This window comes from Podarcis tiliguerta (assembly GCF_965153285.1).
Source record: "Podarcis tiliguerta genome assembly, contig: HAP1_SCAFFOLD_219, whole genome shotgun sequence".
Taxonomy (NCBI): domain Eukaryota; kingdom Metazoa; phylum Chordata; class Lepidosauria; order Squamata; family Lacertidae; genus Podarcis; species Podarcis tiliguerta.
In genome coordinates, this window is record NW_028148570.1 from 2,267 (window position 1) to 12,500 (window position 10,234).

A 10,234-nucleotide genomic window follows, 5' to 3' on the forward strand; every position below is an offset into this window, starting at 1 on the left:
GGATCCCTCCCACCCGGCAGATCTCTCCCACTCCGTGGATCCCTCCCACCCGGCAGATCTCTCCCACTCCGTGGATCCCTCCCACCGGCAGATCTCTCGCACCCATTGGGTCCCTCCCACCGGCAGATCTCTCCCACTCCGTGGACCCCTCCCACCGGCAGATCTCTCCCGCCCAGTTGATCCCTCCCACCCGGCAGATCTCTCCCACTCCGTGGATCCCTCCCGCCCGGCAGATCTCTCGCCCCCAGCGGGTCCCTCCCACCCAGTGGATCTCTCCCACTCAGCAGAAAAAACCAGGCGCTTTGCTTGTGAAGAAAGAGCTTTATTTCGTGGGAACCGTAGCGCCCTCAAACGGAGGGCACCCAGTGGATCTCTCCCACCCAGTGGATCTCTCCCACCCAGCGGATCTCTCCCGCCCAGCGGATCTCTCCCACCCGGCGCTTCGGTTCCCAACCTTGGAGGAAAAACCCAGGCGCTTTTCTCTTTATCGTTTGGGAACCGTAGCGCCCTAGAAAGGGAGGGCACCCAGTGGATCTCTCCCACCCAGTGGATCTCTCCCGCCCAGTGGATCTCTCCCACCCGGCGCTTCGGTTCCCAACCCTGGAGGAAAAACCCAGGCGCCTTGATCTTTCTTGTTTGGGAACCGTAGCGCCCTAGAAACGGAGGGCACCCAGTGGATCTCTCCCACCCAGTGGATCTCTCAGTTCCCGGGCGGGGGGGGGAGCCAGGCGCTGATCCCGGACGGCGCCCAATAGGGACGCGGCGTTCTGCGCGGCGCCGGGGAGTTGTAGCGCGGGGGCGCCTGGGAAAGGGGGAGTTCGAGGTCGTTGACCTCTGAGCCCCCTAACCCCTTTCCCTTTCCGACTAATTAACCCCTTTCCTTTCCCTTTCAGACTCATTAACTAATTAACCCCTTTCCTTCCCTTTCCCTTTCCTCCCTCCTTTCCCTTTCAGCCCCTTAACCTCTACTCTCCCTTTCAGACCAATTAACTAATTAACCCCTTCCCTTCCCTTTCCCTTTCCCCCTTCTTTCCCCCCAACCCCTTTCCCTTTCAGCCCCTTAACTTCCTCCTTTCCCTTTCAGACTCATTAACTAATTAACCCCTTTCCCTCCCCCCCCGCCCCCTTTCCCTTTCTTCCCTTTCCCTTTCACCCCCTTAACCTCTCCTTTCCCTTTCAGACTCATTAATCCCTTTCCTTTCCCTTTCCTCCCCTTCCCCCTTTCAGACTAATTAACTAATGAACCCCTTTCCCTTCCCTTTCACCCCCTTCCCCCTCCCAGCCCCCTTTCCCTTTCCTCCCCTTCCTCCTTTCCCTTTCAGACTCATTAGCTAATGAACCCCTTTCCCTCTCCTTTCCCTTTCAGCCCCTTAACCTTTCAGACCAATTAACCCCTTCCTTTCCCTTTCAATACCCCACTTTCCCTTTCTTCCCTTTCCCTTTCACCCCTTTCCCCTTCCCTTTCAGCCCCCTAACCTCTACTTTCCCTCTCAGACCAATTAACCCCTTCCTTTCCCTTTCCTCCTTCCCCTTTCAGACTAATTAACTAATTAACCCCTTTCTTTCCCTTTCCTTCTTTCCCTTTCAGCCCCTTCCCTTCGCCTCTCCTTTCCCTTTCGGACTCATTAACCCCTTTCCCTTCTCTTCCCTTTCCCTTCCACCCCCTCCTTTCCCTTTCAGCCCCTTAACTTCCACTTTCCCTTTCAGACCAATTAACCCCTTTGCTTTCCCTTCCTTTCCCTTTCAGACTAATTAACTAATTAACCCCTTTCCTTCCCCTTCCTTTCCCTTTCCTCCTTTCCCTTTCAGACTAATTAACCCCTTCCTTTCCCTTTCCCTTTCCTCCCCTTCCTCCTTTCCCTTTCAGACTCATTAACTAATTAACCCCTTTCTTCCCTTTCCCTTTCTGAGTAATTAACTAATTAACCCCTTCCCTTTCCTTTCCTCCTTTCCCTTTCAGACTCATTAACTAATTAACCCCTTTCTTCCCTTTCAGACTAATTATCTGATTAACCCCTTCCTTCCCTTTCCCTTTCAGACTAATTAACTAATTAACCCCTCTCCTTTCCCTTTCTTTCCCCCCTCCAACTTTCCCTTTCTTCCCCTTCCTCCTTTCCCTTTCAGACTCATTAACTAATGAGTCATTAACTAATTAACACCTCTCCTTTCCCTTTCTTCCCCTGCCACCCCCCCAGTTCCCTTTCGCGTCCGCCGCGTCCGCCGCCGACGCGGGGGAGGACCTCCGCGCATGCGCAGGCCTTCCGGCGACGACCGTCTGACGTCAGACGCCGTGAAGGACGCGACGCGGCGGCGTTGGCGGCGGCGGCCATGACGCAGCAAGGGGCGGCGCTCCAGAGCTACAACAACGAGCTGGTCAAATGTGAGGCGACGGTTTGGGCGCTACTCGAGTTGAGGCTCCGCCGGAGGGACTAGGCCGCGTTGCTAGGGAGACGGCGGCGTTGCTAGGGCGGCGGGGAAGCGGATTGGCTGGGGGGAGAAAGAGAAAGCCAATGGGAAAAGGCGAGGGGAAGGGCGAGCGTTGCTATTGGGCGAGCGGAGTGAAGGGGATGGACTAGGCCGCGTTGCTAGGGAGACGGCGGCGTTGCTAGGGCGGCGGGGAAGGGGATTGGCTGGGGAGGGAGGGAGGAGGCCAATGGGAGAGGGCGAGGGGAAGGCCGAGCGTTGCTATTGGGCGAGCGGAGCGAGGAGGCGTTGCTAGGGAGATGGCGCTGCTATTCGGTCGCTGCTATTGGCTGGAGTAGGCCGCGTTGCTAGGGCGGAGGCGTTGCTAGGGAGAGAGACAGAAGGGGATTGGCTGGGGAGGGAGCGAGAAGGCCAATGGGAGCAGGCGGGGGGAAGGCCGAGCGTTGCTATTGGGCGAGCGGAGCGAGGGGCTGAACTAAGCCGCGTTTCTAGGGCGACGATGTAGAGCGAGCGAAGCTGATTGGCTGGGGAAGGAGCGAGCAGGCCAATGGGAGGGCGGTGGGCGGGCAAGGCGGGAGAAGCCGCGCGTTGCTATTGGGCGAGCGGAGTGAGGGGCTGAACTAAGCCGCGTTTCTAGGGCGACGAGGTAGAGCGCGCGAAGCTGATTGGCTGGGGTGGTAGCGAGGCGGCCAATGGGAGGGCGGTGGGCGGGCAAGGCGTGAGGGGACGCGCGTTGCTATTGGCCGAGCGGAGCGAGGAGGCGTTGCTAGGGAGAGAGCCAGAAGGGGATTGACTGGGGAGGGAGCGAGAAGGCCAATGGGAGCGAGGCGAGGAGAAGGGCGGGTAATTCCGGCGCTGCTATTGGCTGGCGTTGCTAGGGCGGCGGCGTTGCTAGGGAGTTAGCGAGGAGGGGATTGGCTGAGGGAGGAGCTAGGAGACCAATTGGAGAGAGGCTAGGGAAAGGGCGGGAAATTCCAGCGCGCCTATTGGCCGCGGGGTTCGAAGGGGCGGAGGCATGGCAGGACTGGCTTTGCTATTGGCTGCCAGGGGCGGAGACGAAGCGAAGGACGTGCGTTGCTATTGGTCGAGCGGCTGGAGGGGCGGGAGTAGGCCGCGTTGCTAGGGCGACGACGTAGAGCGCGCGAAGCTGATTGGCTGGGGAAGGAGCGAGGAGGCCAATGGGAGGGCGGGGGGCGGGCAAGGCGTGAGAGGACGCGCGTTGCTATTGGTCGAGCGGCTGGAGGCGGTGGAGACGTCTCTGAAGCGCGTTGCTATTGGCTGGGGTGGCAGCGAGGCGGCCAATGGGAGGGCGGCTAGGCGACGGGCGGGAAATCCGAGCGCGGCTATTGGCCGTTTGGCGCGAAGGGGCGGGGACGAATCGCAGGGCGTGCGTTGCTATTGGTGGCGCGGCTGCTAGGGCGGCGGGGATTGGGTGGGAGGCGTAGGCAGGCGGCCAATGGGAGGGAGGCTGGGAAAGGTCAGCGCGTTGCTATTGGCCGAGCGGTGCGAGGGGCGGGACTAGGCCTCCTTCCATTCCATTCATCACATTTGATCCATTCATAAATTAATCCTATACTATATAATTAATATTATATATATATATAATATTATATATATTATAATATTATATAATATAATATTATATAATATTATATATATATATATATATATAATTATAATATAATATTATATAATATTATATATATATATATATAATTATAATTATATTATATATTATTATATTATATATTAATAATATATATATATATCATATTATATATTATTATATTATATATTAATTATATATATATATATATATATATGTGAAATAATTAATATATAATTAATCAATCAATCACATATTGTTATTAATTAATTAATTAATTGGCCCAATCATGAATTAATTAGTCGAGTATTTGACCCACTAAAACCTTGAACTCAATACGTGGATTGAGGACTTGAATCTCCAGGTTATTATTATTAATAATATTATTATTAATATTATTAAATCTCCAGCTATTGAGGACCTTCATAATAATAATAATAATAATATTAAGTCTCCAGGTATTGAGGACCTTATTATTATTATTATTATTATTATTAATTTTATCACTAATAATAATAATAATAATATTTTTATTAATATTCTTATTATTAAATCTTCAGGTATTGAGGACCTTCATAATAATAATAATAATAATAATAATAATAATAATAATAATAAATCTCCAGGTATTGAGGACCTTATTATTATTACTATTATTACTATTATTATTATTATTATTATTAAATCTCCAGGTATTGAGGACCTTATTATTATTATTACTATTATTATTACTATTACTATTATTATTATTATTATTAAATCTCCAGGTATTGAGGACCTTATTATTATTATTATTATTACTATTATTATTATTACTATTACTATTATTATTAAATCTCCAGGTATTGAGGACCTTATTATTATTATTATTATTACTATTATTATTACTATTACTATTATTATTATTATTATTAAATCTCCAGGTATTGAGGACCTTATTATTATTACTATTATTATTATTATTATTATCACCCTCATCATTATTATTATCATTATTACTACTAATATTACAATTATTAATTTTATCACTATTATTATTATTATTATTCCCCAGGCATTGAGGACCTCTCCCTCAAGCGTGACAAATTGAATATTCTTATTACTATTAATATTACTATTACTATTACTATTATTATTGAATATTCTTATTACTATTAATATTACTACTACTATTAATAATAATAACAATAATTTTATCACTATTATCATTATTAATATTATTATTATTCTTCCCCAGGCATTGAGGACCTTTCCCTCAAGCGGGACGAATTGAATATTATTATTATTATTATTATTATTATTATTATTATTATTATCATTGAATATTATTGAATATTATCATTATCATCATCATCATTATTAGTACTATTATTACTACTAATAATATTACCATTATCATTAATTTTATTATTATTATTATTATTATTATTATTATTGAATATTATGATTATCATTATTATTATTAATGTTATCACTATTATTATTATTATTATTATTATTATTATTATTATTCTTAATTCCCCAGGCATTGAGGACCTTTCCCTCAAGCGGGACGAATTGAATATTATTATTATTATTATTACTACTAATGTTACCATTACCATTATTATTATTATTATTAATTTTATCACTATTATTATTATCATCATTATTAATATTATTATCATCATGATTATTATTATTATTCTTAATTCCCCAGGCATTGAGGACCTTTCCCTCAAGCGGGACGAATTGAATATTATTATTATTATTATTACTATTACTAATATTAATCATTAATTTGCTTATTAATTTTATTAATTTATTATTATTAATATTATTATTATTTTTATTAATTCCCCAGGCATTGAGGACCTTTCCCTCAAGCGGGACGAATTGAATATTATTATTATTATTATTACTACTAATGTTACCATTACCATTATTATTATTATTATTAATTTTATCACTATTATTATTATTATTATTATTATTATCATCATGATTATTATTATTATTCTAAATTCCTCAGGCATTGAGGACCTTTCCCTCAAGCGGGACGAATTGAATATTATTATTATTATTATTATTACTACTACTACTATTACCATTATCATTAATTTTATTATTAATTTCATTATTAATTCATTATTAATTTTATCATTATTAATATTATTATTATTAATATTCCCCAGGCATTGAGGACCTTTCCCTCAAGCGGGACGAATTGAATATTATAATTATTATTATTATTACTACTACTACTATTACCATTATCATTAATTTTATTATTAATTTCATTATTAATTCATTATTAATTTTATCATTATTAATATTATTATTATTAATATTCCCCAGGCATTGAGGACCTTTCCCTCAAGCGGGATGAATTAACCAAGCAAATCCGCCAGGAGGAGGAAGAGAAATCGAAACTCCAGAACGACATCCGGGTTTTGACGGACAGGCTGTCGCGCGTCAACGAGAGCCTGGCGCGGAAAATGGCGTCGCGCAACGAGTTCGACCGGACCATCGCCGAGACAGAGGCGGCCTACATGAAGGTGGGGAGGATTATTATTATTATTATTATTAGTGATAAAATTATTATTATTATTATTATTATTATTATTATTATTATTATTATCACCATTATTATTATTATTATTATTAGTGATAAAATTATTATTATTATTATTATTATCACCATTATTATTATTATTATTATTATTATTATTATTATTATTATCATTATCACCACCATTATTATTATTATTATTATTATTATTATTATTATTATTATTAATTTTAACACTATTATTATTATTATTATTACTATTAATTATTATTATTATTAATTAGTAACCATCCTCCCCACCTTCATGTAGGCCGCCTCCGTCTCGCCGATGGTCCGGTTGAACCTGTTACTATTATTATTATTATTATTATTATTATTATTATTATCATTATCACTATTATTATTATTATCACTATTATTATTATTATCATTATCACTATTATTATTCCTATTATTATTATTATCATCACTATTATTATCATCATCATCACTATTATTATTATTATCACTATTATTATCATCATCATCACTATTATTATTATCATCACTATTATTATTATTATTATTATTATTATCACTATTATTATTATCATCACTATTATTATTATTATTATTATTATTATCATCACTATTATTATTATCATCACTATTATTATTATTATCATCATCATCATTATTATTATTACTATTATCACTATTATTATCACCATCATCATCACTATTATTATTATCATCACTATTATTATTATTATTATTATTATTATTATTATCATCACTATTATTATTATCACCATTATTATTATTATCATCATTATTATTATTATCATCACTATTATTATTATCATCACTATTATTATTATTATTATCATAATCACTATTATTATTACTATTATCACTATTATTATTATTATTATTATTATTATTATTATTATTTAATAACAACCATCCTCCCCACCTTCATGTAGGCCGCCTCCGTCTCGGCGATGGTCCGGTCGAACTCGTTAATAATAATAATAATAATAATAATAGTAACGAGCTGACGAACTGAGCAAGCAGATCCGCCAGGAGGAAGAAGAGAAATCGAAACTCCGGGTTTTGACGGACAAGCTGTCGCGCGTCAACGAGAGCCTGGCGCGCAAGATGGCGTCGCGCAACGAGTTCGAGCGGACCATCGCCGAGACGGAGGCGGCCTACATGAAGGTGGGGAGGGTGGTTATTATCATTAATAATAATAATAATAATAATAGTAATAATAATAATAAATAATAATAATAGTGATAAAATTATTATTATTATTAATAATAATAATAGTGATTAAATGAGTAATAATAATAATAATAATGTAATAATAATAGTAATAGTAATAGTAGTAGTAGTAGTAGTAGTAGTAGTAGTAATAATAATAATAATAATAATAGTAATAGTAATAATAGTAGTAGTAGTAGTGGTAGTAATAATAATAATAATAGTAATAATAGTAACGAGTTCGACCGGACCATCGCCAAGACGGAGGCGGCCTACATGAAGGTGGGGAGGGGGGTTAAATAATAATAATAATAATTAATAATAAATAATAATAATAATAGTGATGATATTATTATTATTATTATTATTATTATTAATAGTAACAAGTTCGACCGGACCATCGCCGATTAATAATAATAATAATAATAATAAGGTCCTCAATACCTGGAGACTTATTATTATTATTATCATCATTATTATTATTATTATTTTAATTATTTATTATTTATAGCGAGTTTTGGGGGGAGAAATCAGAGTAAAAATGTGATTTTTGGAAAAAGGGGTCCAGGGTCATTTAGTCTGAGCCCAAAATAAAATTTAAAAATACAATAGAATAAAATAAAGAATAGAATAGAATAAAGAAAAGAAATAAAATAAAAAAATAGAATAGAATAGAATCAAAAATAGAATAGAATAGAATAAAAATAGAATAGAATAAAGAAATAAAATAAAAACTAGAATAGAATAGAATCAAAAATAGTATAGAATCAAAATAGAATAGAATAGAATAAAGAAATAAAATAAGGAATAGAATAGAATAGAATAAAAAATAGAATAGAATAAAGAAAAGAAATAAAATAAGGAATAGAATAGAATAGAATCAAAAATAGAATAGAATAGAATAAAAATAGAATAGAATAAAGAAATAAAATAAAAACTAGAATAGAATAGAATCAAAAATAGTATAGAATCAAAATAGAATAGAATAGAATAAAGAAATAAAATAAGGAATAGAATAGAATAGAATAAAAAATAGAATAGAATAAAGAAAAGAAATAAAATAAGGAATAGAATAGAATAGAATCAAAAATAGAATAGAATAGAATAAAAATAGAATAGAATAAAAAATAGAATAGAATAAAAATAGAATAGAATAAAATAAAGAATAGAATAGAATAAAAAATAGAATAGAATAGAATAAAAATAGAATAGAATAAAGAAATAAAATAAAGAATAGAATAGAATAGAATAAAAATAGAATAGAATAAAATGAAGAAATAAAATAAAATAAAGAATAGAAGAGAATAAAAATAGAATAGAATAGAATGAAGAAATAAAATTAAGAATAGAATAGAATAGAATAAAGAATAGAATAGAATAAAATAAAGAAATAGAATAGAATAAAATAGAATAGAATAAAATAAAGAATAGAATAGAATAAAAAATAGAATAGATTAAAAATAGAATAGAATAGAATAAAGAAATAAAATAAAGAATAGAATAGAATAAAAAATAGAATAGAATAAAATAAAGAAATAAAATAAAATAAAGAAGAGAAGAGAATCAAAAATAGAATAGAATAAAAATAGAATAGAATAAAGAAATAAAATAAAAACTAGAATAGAATAGAATAGAATAAAGAATAGAAGGGAATAAAAAATAGAATAGAAAGTGGGAACCAGGGTCATCTAGTCTGACCCCAGAAATCGGGGAGAAATCAGTGTGAAAAGGCGATATTTGAAGAAATCAGTGTAAAAATGGGATTTTTGGAAAGTGGGCGCCGGGGTCATCTAGTCTGACCCCGGAAATCTCGCCATAAATCAGGGTAAAAATTCAAATTAAATCCCAATATTGAGAAGCAGAATCCGGGATGAAATTCAATTCGAAATTGGGCTTAAGGGTCACCTAGTCTATAGTATTAATAAGTATAATAATAAGAATTATAAGAATTGTAAAGTAACGATAATAAGAAGTGTATAATAATAATAGTAATAATAAATAAGTCTATAGCAATAAATCATAAATAATAATAATAATAAATAAATAATAATAAATAATAAGCCTATAGTATTAATAAGTAATAATAATAAGTAATAATAATAATAATAATAAAGTAATGATGAAGATAATAATATTAATATTAATAATAATAATAATAATAAGTGTATAATAATAAGAATAATAATGAATAAACAAGTCTATAGCAATAAATCATAAATAAATAATATATAGACAATAAGTAATAATAATAATAATAATAAGTCTACAGTATTAATAAGTTATTATTATTATTATTAAGTAATGATAATAATAAGGGTATAACAATAGTAATAATGAATAAACAAGTCAATGGCAATAAATAATAAATAAATAATAAATAGACGAGAAGTAATGATAATAACAAATCT

General features: G+C 35.9%; 1 protein-coding gene across 2 annotated transcripts in view; it reads left to right on the forward strand.

Moving 5' to 3' along the window:
* Positions 1 to 2,312: 2,312 nt before the first annotated feature.
* The window catches only part of LOC310669985 (microtubule nucleation factor SSNA1-like), a gene marked incomplete at its 3' end in the record, with an annotated part of 9,010 nt that continues 1,088 nt past the window's right edge, over positions 2,313 to 10,234 (forward strand). For both annotated transcript variants that reach the window (XM_083458562.1, XM_083458563.1), the window contains exons 1-2: positions 2,313 to 2,380; positions 6,368 to 6,567. In XM_083458562.1, the coding sequence (XP_083314688.1) occupies positions 2,329 to 2,380; positions 6,368 to 6,567 (252 nt within the window). In that variant the 5' untranslated portion in view covers positions 2,313 to 2,328. The remainder of the gene's footprint in view (positions 2,381 to 6,367; positions 6,568 to 10,234) is intronic.